The sequence below is a fragment of the Homalodisca vitripennis genome, chromosome 2 (genome assembly GCF_021130785.1).
Source record: "Homalodisca vitripennis isolate AUS2020 chromosome 2, UT_GWSS_2.1, whole genome shotgun sequence".
Taxonomy (NCBI): Eukaryota; Metazoa; Arthropoda; class Insecta; order Hemiptera; family Cicadellidae; genus Homalodisca; species Homalodisca vitripennis.
In genome coordinates, this window is record NC_060208.1 from 107,725,322 (window position 1) to 107,741,802 (window position 16,481).

At 34.2% G+C, this 16,481-nt stretch overlaps 1 protein-coding gene across 1 annotated transcript in view; it reads right to left on the minus strand.

Annotated features, from left to right (window-relative positions):
• Positions 1-855: 855 nt before the first annotated feature.
• LOC124354537 (Usher syndrome type-1G protein) overlaps positions 856-16,481 on the minus strand; it is a 43,520-nt gene continuing 27,894 nt past the window's right edge. The window contains exons 7-10 of the mRNA XM_046805070.1: positions 15,652-15,802; positions 14,973-15,103; positions 8,993-9,234; positions 856-3,793 (exon numbers count right to left, since the gene is read on the minus strand). Coding sequence (XP_046661026.1) covers positions 8,996-9,234; positions 14,973-15,103; positions 15,652-15,802 — 521 coding nt within the window. The 3' untranslated portion in view covers positions 856-3,793; positions 8,993-8,995. The remainder of the gene's footprint in view (positions 3,794-8,992; positions 9,235-14,972; positions 15,104-15,651; positions 15,803-16,481) is intronic.

Consider the following 16,481-nt stretch of genomic DNA (forward strand, 5'->3'; position numbering starts at 1 on the left):
TCTACATCATCTCAGGTTTTTTAAGTAGGCTGAATAATGGTTCAAACTTAATACCACTCTATTGAAAGTTCTGATCAATATGTTTGTTTATATCATAATAAAGTTCACAAAATATTCACTTTTGTTACCAATCACTTTGAATCAAATAAGTTTTGAAAGTAATATTCTTTAATTTAAAGCTTATTATCTTACTTACCACATTTCCTTGTAGATGGGATACTCAATGAAAGACAAAGCAAATGACTTTGACGTCAATTTATTTTATATTATGCTGTCTAATTCTACTCACTCTGCTTTGATTTTTGTTCACTAACACAACATCCCATCCCTAATTACTTCTTATGATTGTCGAAATTTATCACGTTCACTATAATTGATCAATTTAAGTCTTTCTATTTTCTTTTATTATTTTTCTAAAGCTTTTTTATTTAAATTTTTAGCAACATGTGCTTTCTGACGTCATCAATACGCAAGTCATTTTATCCCACAATTGGCTTTTCTGCGTAATTTTATTTAGTACTTTTGTAAAACACGAATTTTGGTTATGTATAACTCATTTTAATTAATTAAATTTGTTCCCGTATAAAGTTTAATATATTTCTCCGTTATTAATTAAATAAATCTCAATTCCGACAACATGTGATTCACTGACGTTACAGTCTGCCGATTCACTGACGTCACAGTCTGCCAATTCCCAGCGAATATTCAAATGTCGTAATTTGACCTGTCACAAGTATATTTACGTGTACAATATTTACTAAATGCAGCAATTCACAACAAAACAAGGATGGCGGCAGTGGCTAGAGAAAACTGAGGTGAGTGTCAAAGTATTCCTTCTGGGAGAAAAAAGCTTTATCAGAAGTAAAAAATTTATTTTTCATAAATTTACATTTCTGAATAAACATTATGACAATGTAAAAATATTTATTAATGCTAAAACAAAATCTAAGAGCTGCCTATAGTAATACTATAATAAATAACAATTATAGGTTTTGTAATATACTGTATAAAAAATAAATGTTCATTGTTACAATGACAGCACCGATACTTTTAATTATACATTAAAGTCATAAAAATTTATTTGTCTTTTTCCAATATCTAGGTACATTTTTCAACTATATATTTAGCACTTTGACTAAGACACCTTTTTGTGATCAATGAGCAAAAAAATTCAAATTGTTATCTTCTAACTACCCCAAATTTTGGCTTTCATACATAAACTTGAGATGATATGATTAGTTTTGGACAGGTATATTCAAACAATGTTTTGATTATAATTATTTGCTACTAATGTAGTTTTCTTCCCTAACAATGGTTTTAAATATGTTTACTGTACACAAATAAAAAATAGTGATCTAACCTACCATTATGTTTTCGGCAATGATCATAAATTCTTAACCCTTTAGAGACCACTCAAAAATTAGGCTTACCAACCAAAAATACAGGGCTCGTTTGATGCATTTTATGTCTGTTTTCGGTCGGATCTGTACTTTGCAAATATCGGGAATCAACATAAAACTTTGGTGCCTTAGTTTTAGTGAGTTACTGTCTGTAGCAAGTGTAGTACCTTTATTTAAATATAATAGTGGCAAAGCAAACTGAGCCTTAATGGATGCAAAACCAATTCTCTCAATGTATTAAATACATTAAAAAAATGGGTATTAAAATCAAATAAAAAGAGCTGGAAGAAGTATTAATACTATCATGAATCGAGTGATTTAGAAATGAAGAGTGGAAATCAAGTCATCCATAAAATCAAAACAATTATAATTGGACAACTTTCTCTCAACTTTAACAGTGCTGTTAACAAAGTAAAATATATTTATGTACAGTGGTTACAAAACATAAATTTAGTAGGAAAACATATTTCCTAGAGCCTACTTACTTGGATTACAGAGATTTTCCTTTAATTCGTTTACATAAAAACAGCAAACTTTGAAAGCTTTATTATCCCACAAAATTAAAAATAATACACATATGCAATATGTTTTCAGCAATGATCATAAATTCTTAACCCTTTAGAGACCACTCAAAAATAAGGCTTACTAGCCAAAAATACAGGGCTCGTTTGATGCATTTTATGTAATTTTACCAAGATGAGAACTTTATGACATTTATAGCTAGATGATAATTTGGTTGCAGATTTATTCCTTTTGACACAAAATGTTATAAACTTTGAAAAATTGGATTTTAATGTAGGAAATAAAATTAAAATGTATAATAATCAAGTTTTGTAAATTGACTCCATCTGGGGTTTTCTTTATCTACTACTATTTGGTTATATTATCTCTAAATTTTCAGTCCAGTAACTGAATTTGGACAGAGTTTATAATTTTTTTTAACTAACTACAAAGTAAAACTACATTTTTTGTAAATTGCCTTACTCGAGAGACTGGAAAAATTTAAACACTACCAGCTCCTCGGCTATATAAAATTAATATTCTTCAATTATTTTTATTTATTATTATGCTTTAAAATTTTATTTCCACACAAAGATTGTGTTCTTTAATTGTTTGCTTACATAATATTTAGACTTAAGTAGAAAAAAGTTACCGACGAGTAGTAGATCACTCAAATTTCACTTACTCATTGTAAAGTAAAACACAAATGTTTACATACTTGAATATAATGGCACAAAAAAATGTAATAAGACAAAACCAACTGTTATCATCAGATAATTACATTACTGGGACAGAACAAGATACGCACAGTCAGCAAAACTGGGCTGTATATTGTTTGAAGATGTTGGGTAAATGTTATGAAAACATATCATTCAAGAGGCTGGAAAACATTTTACTTCTGTCTTTCTGTCTGGATGATATCTCAAGAACAAAATAACCTATAGACATGAAATATTGAATGAAGCCATATTTGTTTTTCAAGCAACATTGAGTTATATGCTGGTGCATGTCACTCCATGGAATTTGGCTGAACTTTAACAAACATTTTTATATTGATCTTATGGGTAACCACAATGACACCAAGAAAATCATAGAATAAATAAATTAATAAAACAAATTGAGTACAATTATATGCCAATTTCACATGTAGCTTAGTAACAAATGTAGTCTGTTGAAATGAACTATAGACTTTAGCATGCAACCTACCTGTTATATTTCGGTATAATAGTTAATAAATAAATAACACAAAGAAGCTAACCTTATTAAAAAATAATATTTTATTTTTATTTAAATTACGGATCAGATGTTCGTCTATTAGACATATAGTGCAAATGAAAGTCAGATCTGAAGGTCTCCAAAGGGTTAGTGACAAAAATTTCAGGTTGAATAGCAATTGTCATTACAATTTATAGTTTATATAAATACTACTACAAAAATGAAAAAGTTTCTGTAACCGTGATATATTTGTTACTAATTTTCACTCAGATAGAAAATATTTTCACTAATACAATTTATTTTCTTTCATGTTGATTACAGCACACTTCATTTAAAATATACATACTTATAAAATTATAATATACAACTAAAAAATAAAATCAACAAAAATAAGCAGTAAAAAATTGATAAATAAGTGCTTAGCTTTTAGAGCAAAAATAGAAAAGAATTACATGACAAAGTGTGGTGATAAGGTCCTTCAATGTTACCTAAATGATATGTTACAAGTATTTAAAAATATATTCTGATAACTATAATCTAAATAATAACAAAATGCACAAAAGTCCTTGGACTAGGAAAATAAGAAATCAATTCTTTGGATAAACAAAATGCAACACACAATCACAAAATGGACGGATCAACGTATAGTGTTCAGTTCTGGAACCTGGCCTGTCTGTCTGAAAAAAAAAAACATTCACTTAACAAGAAGTTTCTCAGCAGGATAGACCAAATTATACTTTGTAAGGTATCTGTAAAACAGACAAAGGACAGGATGATAACAATTTTGGAAGATCAGGCATAAGACTAAGCGATAGGCCAATGAAGAGGTGTGATAATGAATATGGAAGTAAGAGGGAAGAACAGAGGTCAAGATTGTAAAAGGAAGACAAAGTACAACAGTAAATAATGAAGTACGTGTTTATCCTTCAAGTAGGTGGGTTGGAAATTTCCAGCATAGCATCAGTATATTTGCAAATGCAATTTAATAAACTAAAACATTGTAAAATCTGCTAAATATGCATAACAATATCCAAACTTATCTACAAAAGATTTCATGTAATTTACAATCCTAAATGTGCAATAGATCAGCCATGGTTTTATGTTAATATTTTGCTTGACATTGCTCGATGGTTGGTATTTACTAAAAATAGTCCTCAATCACAAAATGTTTACTGAACTGTATATAAGATAACAAAACAGTAAACCAAATACATTATGACTAAACTAGAATAATGTAAGTATAGTACCAAGTTTTGTTTGTAATATTAAACAAAATTTTGAAAATTTTAGTATCTCAAGATGTATATCTAATCAATGTACAATTTAAAATGTAATTTTTATTGTATAATTTTTATGGTACACTTCACATACATATTTTAAAAATTACTGAATCTTTTCAAAGTTTCTTCCTTGTGTTAAAAAGAAATGTATACCATAAAAATTTACCAGATTTTTAGCAATTTGTAAATTTTTATAAAGTTTCCGTTAACTAATAATCCATCTTCCATGCAAAATATGTGCTCTATGAAAATTTTATTTTCAGGGCAAAATTTAATATTTCATAATTTTGAGTCTAATCTAAAATAAAAGGCATACATGTTGTTGAGACCATAAGTGAAATATATGTTCTATGTTTGACATAAACAAATTTTTCCTAAATATTTCACAAAAGAATTATACTTTCATTCCAGTATGCATATACAAGGCCCATTCTGAACATAACCTTTGTTTGCTGACGGTATGGAAGTAGAGGAGATAACACAACCATTGTTGCGTTACCACACACTTCTAGTCAGTAAACATCCAGTCATGGTAAAGTGAGGATAATATGAATGCTAGTTAGTTGTCTGTAGTTTTTTGAGATGCCTTCTGACACAGAAAGTACAGCCATGTGTAAGGTGCATGCTGTCACACAATCTTTCACAGCCAAGCAGTATTCAGAGGCTGCAATTAACAAAGAACTTTCCATCGTGTATGCACCGAAAGTAATAAGTGAACAAGTTGTTCTGTAAATAAATAAGACTTTTTAAAAGTAGCTGAACAAAGATCCATGACAAAGAAAGAAGTGGCAGACCCTCTGTGGTGACTGATGAACTCATTGAGAAAATCAAGGATTCATGACAATCAACAGTCCTCTATCTTATCTTGGAAGTTGGTGATGAATTCTCATACAAATACAAAATCACTTCATTTTCAAATACATTAAGTATTGAAATGGTGTCAGGTAATTTAAACGAAAACAAAATTGTTCAAGTAGTGGTTCATTGTCTTCTTTCATGGAACTCAGCCACTGAGTAGAATGGATTGCTGATTAACCAGTCAGTAAGGGTATTCTCCAATCTTTCTTCTGTGAGATGTCTTATTTCCTCTGGCAGTAGGTTATGCTGCTTCATGCCAATGTAAGAGGGTTTCTTCTCATATTGGGAGAGATGGTGAGCTGGGACATGGTATCTTGTGCTATATTGAGTGTTGTAGTTATGAAGATCTCTACCTTGTGTCAAACATTGTTCAACACCATACATTAGAACTTCTTTTATGTAGGGTTTAGGACTCCCCCTCTCTCTTCTGGTCAGTTACAGGGCAAATGTCCTGTGTCACTGAAAAAGGTTGCAGATATTCTAAAGATGTTTTGTATTATTTGACTTGAAGTGGGACTCTAAACAGGTTTGTTTTAGAATTTGCCTTCACTTGTTTTATTGAACAGGTTTTTTCAGAATTTTTTGAGTGGCCTCAGTTTAGGAAAAAGTAAATTTGGTGTACATTTTATAATTTGTTAACTTGATCTAATTTCTCCCCTTTGCCCTGTATCTTCACAGTGTCTACAAGTTTAAGAACTGTACTAGATGAGTGGTTTACTAAATTGTGAGTAAATTCTGTAATGAAATGTTTCTGTTTGGTGTGTAATGGGCAAGGTCAAAGTATTATTAGTGTTTTTACTAAATGTTTTGCAGGCTCCTAGAACTAATGTTTTAATAGTAAGTGCCATTTTGTCAAGTTTGGTGTTCATGTGTGACATTTCCAGAAGTAGAGCTGTGTGATTAATCTCAGCTACTTGGGCATCTTAGACTGGAGAGGACGTATATGAAATTGAATCCCTATAGGTCTTATTTGTTATTTCACTGCTTTTAATTTTCTCTTGCAACCCAGAGTTGGTTTTTTAGTTAGTTCAATTTAGTTATTTGTTTTGCATAATTAACAATGATATCATCCAATTTTAAATCATGGTCCTCAAAAATACTCTGGATTTCTATGCAGAATTTCTTCTCTTTACCATATTGGGCTTGGATATCTGCATTAAATTGTAATAGATTTTCTATTTTAGTCAAATATTTACTGTTATTGTTCTCCATCACTTCCAATTTCCCCTCCACACCAATTAGTTTTGATTTTAGCTCAAGTATCTCTACTTTTAAATTCTCATAATAATATTAATAATAATATTCTCATAATGATAATGCTGATCAAATTTTGGCAGCCATCTGTAGCTCATCCTCTTGAGTATTGGAATTCTCTAGAAAATTATTTTCGATGACTCATTTCCAGGTCCTGAGTGGTATCTGAGCTATTAGTTTTTACCAGATCAACTATTCCATGGCTTGAAGAAGAGCCTGGAGTTTGATCACCCTGCATTCAATGCATTGCCAATTTTCAATTATACAGGGTCTGTATAATAAGTAACCGGACTGACTTCAGGAAATTTTTTATTGGCAAAATATGTACAATTTTATTTTTCTTTAGAAATCTTCAAAGTAGTCCCCATTGGAGTCGATAACACGCTGATACCGTATTTTCCAATCCCTGAACGCTCCCTGGAAGTCGGCAACCTCGATGTTGTCTAGAGCCCTTGTCGTAGCACGTTGAACGTTTTCCAGAGTCCCGAACCGCGTCCCCTTAAGGTGTCTCTTGATCTTGGGGAACAGAAAGAAGTCCGGTGGTGCCATATCCGGGCTGTAAGGAGGCTGTGACAACGGTGCCCTCAACTGTTTTGCCAACTGTTCGGTGACGAGCAGGCAGGTGTTCAACGGTGCATTGTCGTGATGGAGAATCCACGAATCGGCAATCTCCGGACGGACTTGGTGAACCCGGGCGGTTAGTCGACGGAGCACCTCTCTGTAGTACTGGCAGTTTACAGTTTGACGAATGCTCAGACGACGATCACTGTTCAACACATCACGCACTTTTTGCACATTTGTGTCCGTGTGACTCGTTGATGGAGGACCGACGCGCTGTTTGTCATGGACGTCATCGCGGCTCTCCCGGAAATTTTTGTGCCACTGAAACACCTGAGTTCTGGACAGAGCATCCTCACCGTAAGCCTCTTGAATCATTTGAAGAGTTTCCGTGGCCGTTTTCTTGAGTTTGACACAAAATTTAATGCTAAAACGTTGCTCGATCGTACTCTCCATTTTCACTCCGACGGGGTAACTGAACATGCACTCCGCTCTCGCTCGATACTAACTTTCCAAGCGCTTGGAGGCAACTGCTGCAGCCCGGTTCCCTTTCACTAGACCCCCCCACCACCACTACAGCACCAGATACCGGTTAGCAGACGCTTTGACGGAGCGAGGCAGGCTCAGTCCGGTTACTTATTATACAGACCCTGTATGGTTGGACAATCTTTTCATGTTTTCCAACAATATTTTGACATACAGCATGATACCATTTTCTACATAAGCCTGTGAATTTTATACCAGAGTACTTAACTCCAATATTGCATGTACCACAAGAATACCTAGCAGGCATTTTGCAGTCAGTTATAAGTCATGTGGTTGAAATGGTGTTGGTTTGTAAAAGGGATATAAATTTACTTGTCAACAAAATAATTGTAAACAAGTGAGGATGTATATGTTACAGTATTGTACTGTAGTAAGGTATTTATTGTGGCCAGCTGTGTGAGGTAGAGTTGTGGCAAATGGGCTCACACTATTATACTGGGCTGTCGATGTCAGCAGTTGTTCACACTATTGTTGGACCTTCATTGCTGCCATAAGTTCACTTATATATTACTTATAACTTTATTCTTTATAATACTTTAAAACCATTCATATTATATTCAAATAAGTTTTCTGAGGAAAATGAATCTTTGTATAAGCCAGTGAAGTCAAGTTAATCTTGATTGTTAATTTTTAATTGTTTTGCCTCAGATCAAGAACGAGGTCAGTTTTTCGAGAATTTTAGAATGAGTGATATATTCTTGTACTGATATTATTAATTCCTCTTGGTTTTGTTTTTTGTTAAAGTAGAAATGGACTTACAGAAAACAGATTATATTCCGTACAAGCGAGTGATTATATGTTGGGGAATTAGACACTTAGATGCACTTATACTGGGAGCCACTTCACACAGACTAGTCAGTCAGCCATTTGGAATATGAATCGTAAATATCCAGGACTGTGTTGTAAGAGATAGTGACAGAAAGGTTTGGCTACCTAAAGTTTGTAATCGTTAGCTCCCTCAAAATCTGTTGATAAATCAAAACACTCAGCGAATTATTTTTCGTAGTATTATCTGAACAGCTCTCGTAAATACGTTACAAACAATATTTTTTATGAACTTTTGAAAAAAGGCTGCTACGAATTTTAGGTCTGACCACTGTGATTCTCCCATTGTGGGACTGGTTTCAGTTTATTAACAGTTAATAAATAAAGCTTATTTGTTAAGGAACGGACACAAAAGATTAGAACGTTTGTAAAAAAATGAGACCCAAAAAAATATTTCAAAGAGGTATGGAATAAGATCTGAAGATGAAAAATTTATTTTCTATACAATTTTTTTATCTTAAAAAAGTTAGAATGATATGGAATTTGGCAATAGCTTACTTTAATGATTTATCAACAACTCTACAACAACACAATAGATTGATTGTGATGATATACCTGCTACAACCAGCTGTCCTGAATCTCTCCTGGAGATGTCAGAGCTCTGCGTCGCTCCTGTATAGCATTGAGGAGTTTCCGACGAGGTCCTAGTGGCAGTCCCAGTGTCACCAGATCTTGGTCCGACAACATCATGACTGCCTCTAGGTCCACCCTCTGTCCCACCAGTTGTGAGGTATAGTCCGCCACACCTGCCGCCACCAGAAACCTCTGCAAACTGGCCCAGGGTCCTACATTCTCCTCTGAAAACACAACATAAAAGATTAAATACAAGGTTAAAACACAAAATTAGAAGTTTATACTAAACAACTACAGCAAGGTTGTGAGAGTAGGTAGGATACTTTTATCTTGATATGAATTCCGAAACTATTAAGTTATGTAAACTGAGTTTTCCTGTACTGTCGGCCAGTGGAAAAACCTGAAATTTTACAATTTCTTACCAAATATGTTGTGAAAATATAGCTAGTATGTGCACTGCAGGACACTGATGGCATTATAAATATGCTTACTTAGGTTTGCGTGATCGCTTCTGGCTCATAGACAGCAGTTTACAAGTAAACTTTGAACCGTGCAGATTAGATGTACAGTAGAACCCCTCATAACCGGCCACCACGGGACCGAGGCCATGGCCGGATAACGATTCGGCCGGATAAACCAACCTATTATAAAAACGATAATTTATACCTAATAATAATATGTAATTAATAAATATAATCAAAAGAAGTGTTGAAGTCTCTTTTGGAATTATTTTTTATAAAAATACACACATTTGTAAAACGAATCAAAAATTTATTGTATAAGAAAAAGTGGTTAAATAATTAACATAAAAATACAGTACATATTGTGAATTCAGATTTCTGCTTCTTCATTTTCATACTCTTCTACAACACTCTGCACGATTTTTTCATCACTTAGATATTCGTTTTCCAAATCATTATCACCAGTTACCCATTCCTGAACATCTTGATTTAAGATTTCTTCACCGCCAGTTAATGCTAACTTCGTCAGGTCATTTATAAGTTCTGCATTACAATTCTCTTGCTGCTCATCTGCTACCTGGATCAAATCTTCATTGACTGTGCCATTGACCAATTTCTCAATATCTGGCCAGGCCTTCCGCCAAGACTTGACAAATTTTGTACTGGGGATTTCATCATATGATTCAGCAGTCATGTAGATAACATCCTTTACGTTAATTTGCTTCAGAGCCGAGACGAGATCCACACCGTCAGTGTCCATTTTTCCTAAAATCTCAGACAGAAGTTTGCGCCGATATCGCCTTCTCATACATTCGATTACACCCTGGTCCATAGGTTGGATAAGACTTGTGACATTGGCAGGTAGAAAAAACAATTTTATTCCGGGAGCATCTTCACACTCTAGTTCATGGGGATGGGTTCCAGCGTTATCAAGCACTAAAATAGCTTTTTCTGGCAACTTATACTCCTTTAAGAATTTCTTGACTTTAGGAATGAATTCGTTTACGAACCAGTCAATAAAGATGTATGAGTCCATCCACGCTGACTTCTGGGCACGATAAACCACAGGAAGAGAAGAAATATTAATGTGTTTGAAGGCTCTGGGTTTCTTGGATTTACTGATGACTAAAAGTGGGAGTTTATGCTCCCCAGATGCATTTGAACACAGGGCAAACATTATACGCTCTTTGTTTAGTTTAAACCCTGAAGCTGAACTTGAATCCCCAACAGAGAATGTCTTTTGTGGCAAACGTTTGAAATTCAGCCCGGTCACGTCGATTTTATAGACCTGATCTGGGACAAGCTTCTCTTGTTGTATCATCTTTTTCAGTTTGACCACAAATTCACTAGCCGATGGTGCATCTGCTGACATTTTCTCGGCGTAAATATTTACAAATGTAACTCCATGTCTTTTTTTCCAGCGGTGTAGCCAGCCATTACTGGCTACGAACTCAGTGTTTACTCCCAATTTTGTATGTAAAATCATAGCCTTCTCTTTTAAAACTGGTCCTGAAATAGGAGTGCCCCTTCTTCTCTCTTGTAAAAACCAAAGCCACAAAGCGTCATCAACCATCTCATTGCAAGGTTTTCTCAAATACCGCCGTTTGGATAAAACCTTTTCACTCTTTATTTGTGTACAACAGTCCATCAAAGTTTTTCGATTACGACGCCAGTCATTAACCGTGCTCTTTCCCACGTTTAGTTCACTAGATATTTTGGCCACTGATTCGCCTTTATCAATTCGTTCGATCGCGTTAAGTTTTTGTTTCACTGTCACCACGTTACGTTTTCGTTTTGGCGCACTAATTTTTCCTTTTTCAATACTGTACATAAAAACGATACTGCAACACAATACACAACACTTGACGAAACAAAACAATTGTACTGTACTGTACTAACCGCACTAAAAATAATCAACAAACTGTTTAGAGGTTAAGCCTACTAGCTCAACTGAGAACAACACAGCTACTGAAAAGTAAACACAAGAAAATGTAAACAAACAGATACACCAAGATAACGCACGAGTCGTGGGAGACTAGTGCGTGTAACTGCACGTCTGTAAGCCGTGGGAAATAAATTTTGATATTGGCTTCCGGGAAGTAGCCAGATAAACCGAGATGCGGTAAAACTGAGGCCGGATATGAGGGGTTCTACTGTATTGATTTTGCCTTAGCTGTAGTGTTTGTATATAAAAGCATACCATGAATCAAATTGTACAAGGCTGGTTTGATAAGTTAGTGAAAAGTCAAAGTAACAGCATCGCTGGTGAGTATTCAGGTTATATTTAGACTATATTTGTATTATCTCTTTGTCACTTGACAAACTTTGCAGAAAAAGCTAAGCATCTTGGGCTATTGGCCTGGTGAAGCAATGCTACTGTAGGCAATGGCAGTGCAAGCAGCAGTGGTAACCGGATTGGCAGGCCATGGCCAGCTGATCCGAGTGTCTAGCTGTTTAGACAGGAAATGGAGAAATGGAATACCAGTGAAGATTACACAAGACAATATTAGGATGAAGAATCTTATTTTAGGGAGTGCCAATGGCCGAGCAGTCTAAGTCGTTGGGACTTTGGGTCTGAGTTAGATATAATACAGGATCAAATCCTGTCTGTGACCATTGCACTTTTTATCAGTACCATTGACCTTGTGCTGTATCGGCTCTCCCCCTTATTCTGTTTGATAAGATCCTCGCACAGGCCAGTGGCCCATGAGGGCGGACAGAATAAGGCTTAAAAGGGGATCGGCCTCTCCTTAAAAAAAAGTGAGCCTGTTTAATAAGTGTTGTGGCTGGCGTGAGCCTGTTTAATAAAATCGTTGTGGCTGGCGTGAGCTTGTTTAATAAAATTGTTTTGGCTGGCGTGAGCCTGTTTAATAAAATTATTGTGGCTGGCATGAGCCTGTTTAATAAAATTGTTGTGGCTGGCGTGAGCTTGTTTAATAAAATTGTTGTGGCTGGCGTGAGCTTGTTTAATAAAATCGTTGTGGCTGGCGTGAGCTTGTTTAATAAAATTGTTGTGGCTGGCGTGAGCCTGTTTAATAAAATTATTGTGGCTGGCATGAGCCTGTTTAATAAAATTGTTGTGGCTGGCGTGAGCTTGTTTAATAAAATTGTTGTGGCTGGCGTGAGCTTGTTTAATAAAATTGTTGTGGCTGGCGTGAGCTTGTTTAATAAAATTGTTGTGGCTGGCGTGAGCTTGTTTAATAAAATTGTTGTGGCTGGCGTGAGCTTGTTTAATAAAATTGTTGTGGCTGGCGTGAGCTTGTTTAATAAAATCGTTGTGGCTGGCGTGAGCTTGTTTAATAAAATTGTTTTGGCTGGAGTGAGCCTGTTTAATAAAATTATTGTGGCTGGCATGAGCCTGTTTAATAAAATTGTTGTGGCTGGCGTGAGCCTGTTTAATAAAATTGTTGTGGCTGGCGTGAGCTTGTTTAATAAAACTGTTGTAGCTGGTGTGAACCTGCTGGTATAACTGCAACTGGAAATTAGAATAAGCATGTGAGCTATAGAAACTAGTTTTGTAATTAGGCTAGGCTAATTGCTAGCTAACCCTAGAACTAATTGTATATTCTAGTGGTGTTATAATATAGGAATATGTATGTATATTTTTATAGAGAGATAGATTTTTACGCTTATTACCAGTATTCTAGTATATGTAGGCTGTCCTAACAAGACTTGCCTATCTAAAGCTCTTGTTGTTTTATTATTTATATCACCTGTGACCTTTAATCCCAGGAATTACCCCACACTTTGTAGGCTGAGATTTCTGCGGCGAGTAAATAAACATTTTTGTGAGGACTTAAAAAATCCTTTGTACCTTGGACTAACAACCACCATATCACTTTTAAAGTTTAAAGTATTATAAAATAATGAAACTGTAAACTGTAATTGTTTCAATGACAAAGGGTTATAACTGGACAACATTTTAATGTACAATATTCTCTGCCTTACACAGTTAAGAGGGTAGTGAACACACTGATGTCAACACTGCTACCCAAACTACTTCCTGTACTATGCACAAAAGGCAGTTACTTCCTGGGTAACTCCAACATAATGAAAAACTCACAAAATAATGAGATAATTTGAAAATGAATTTATTTTTATATAGAATCCAAATGTTTATTACACAAATATTTTATTTAAAAAAGTTATGTAATTACAAAAGTATTCAAAAAAGATGATAAAAGTGAAATAGTGCAGTAATTTATCTGGATTCCATTCACCTTTTTTGATAGGTTTCATCTGAGTGTAATTACTGGTCTATATGGATACACAATATTGATTAATACACAAATTGTTTCATATTTCAGTACAATTGGATTTCAAGTTTGCTGTAGTGAAATAATATTAAGTTTTACTCCATAAGAACAATGTTAAACTTGTTAATACTTTTACACCCTAATTTTTGGCCACAGAATTATGGGAGATATCTTATTTCAAAGATATGATTAATACACATTCAAATACTTTTTATTTTTTCTAGTTAAGTATAAACTTTTTGAATATCCAAAGGATGAAGTACAAAAATGTTTGAGATTTTTTCTGATGAACCAATAAAAATTTTCCAAAAAACTAAAACTCGTTAATTATGGCTATTTAATTATATGTTTAAAATGAGACATCCCCCACAATGCTAACTACATAAAATACTCTTATAAAAGGGTTTGAAGTTCAAAATTGTTTTTATGAAACTAAATCAAGATACCAGTACAGCTAACTTTTAACAAAAAAAATTTAATTGCATAACATTATCGTGGTTGTTTCGAATTTAGTAGATAAATTATGACATTATTATGAACTAGATGAGGCTGAATAGTACCATAAAAATTCTGTAGCTCAAAAAATAATAAATCAAGCAATAATGTATCTGGCAATATTTCTGCCTTAACATGTAGAACGCCATTTTTACATACAAGTCACAATTTAGTACAAAATAAGAAATTGTCTGTGAATGTTGTGGATGAAAAATTTGTAAACTAAACAAACATTTAATTACGTTGTGATGCTCCAAAATTGCTCTCTCAGTGTGTGGTTACTGAAGATGCTGGAAGACACGGATTTGCTACCGGACATGGGAATGAAAGATGTACTACTTCTTGGTGTATGGTGTATTTTCTAGTAAGCAATGGAGAACAAACAACATATTTTTGTATACAAATGAAATTTCTGGTAACTGAATGACCTAATATCAAGAAACCAACATTTGCTGTTATGGTACCGTTATTAATTCATGACTAAATATAATTATGACTTAAATTGTTTGACATATTTTAGGCAAAGTCAGGCTGATGAGCAGTTTGCAATCTCTATTTATAAATCATAACTCATTACTATTCAATATACCCATTTTTGTTTTATAATATAGTTAAGTACCAATTATTATGTTCTAAGTAGAAGCATGGTTGATCTATTACATTTCTGAAATGGTTAGATTGGTATTTGCATGTATACATTTTGGATTCATTGTAATAAATGAAACAAACACGTGCCCAGGTCAGACTAACCATCACTCTCCCAGCTGAGCTCTCCATGGTTGCGTGTGGCCAGACTTCCTGCACTTCCGATACTGCTGCCTTCCCCCACTCCCTCCTTGTCACCTCCCCCTCCCCCACTCATAGTTCCTGCCAGGTGGTTTCTGCAACACAATTTATCTACATAATACAAATATCGGCTCTAAAAACTTCTATCAAAGGCTACGCTAAGTTTTACCTAGAGTCAAAAAATCTGTTTATCCTTACTAGTACAAACAGTAAACAACGCCACTTATTGAACCAGATAACTTCCACTATTCATTACCAGACGTATACTCCAAGGCTCAGTTCTAGGACTGATTCTATTCATACAGTAAACAAATAACCTTATAAATTACTTATAAGAGTTAGGTAATGATTGTTTGATATCCACCATTACCAGTGGATATTTACGATTGCATGCTTTTTGGATTTCTGTACTTTTAAACAATAAAAATAAAACAGCCCTGAATTTTTTATGCTTGACAGAAAAAAAATTTCATATCCATAAAGATGGAGTTACTTAAAAATATTCTGACATTAGATAATAAATAATTATCTATTAACACCTATTCAAAGACAATTTAAATTTCAGATAAGTTACCTGAATTCACTACATCACCTTGAGATATAAACAACTTAGAAGTACTATATGCACATGCTTATATAGTACCTGGGGCGGAAGGCCACACTGCCAAAGCCGGGACGGTCGAAGATGCTGCTCTGGTCCTGTACTGCTGCAGTATTTAGGTACTCAGGTTGTGAAAGAGAACGCACCAACTCTCCTCTTGTGTCAAACACGTCAGAGATACGCCCCCGCTTGCCTGTAGCACAAGAACATTAACAGATCTATATGAACCAGTGAACTGCTAGTACTTTGCAAACAATTAATGTTGAGATCATTTCAGTTGTGCTTGTTTATTCTAATTAGTGATGTGGAAATTGTTAGAACCACTGAGCAATGACTCTAAATCAAGTTTCTAGTTCTCGAAAATCTATTGGTACATATAGAACACAGAATAAAACAGCTCTTTTAAACTAAAATTAATCATCTCAATGATCACCAAAAAGGCAGCAGAGAGAGTATAAGACTTGCTGCTCATAGTTATTCATTTCTTAGAGATTAAGAAAAGGATTACTCGTACATGATTCCTTATCTTCTGTACACAAGACACAACTACCACTGCCTATTAAAGTGTTGTACAAACTATTAAAAGTTGAACTGAGCCATCAGACAGTTTTTCCATTACAAACTTAAAGACCCAATTAGTGAAATTACATCTTTTATACTATTTTTTAAATTGGACAAAATTTAAGATTTTATTGACAAGAAAATTAATACCTTCACGTGTTAAGTCTTTTGTCAGACACATGCATGCCAAAATTAACTGTGTTTGGCCAATAGATTTACTTATACTCAAAAAATATTTGTAGTTTGTTTAAAATGTACTATAACACGATTTCAAACATTTCCAACCATTATACACAGTGTGGCCAAATAAC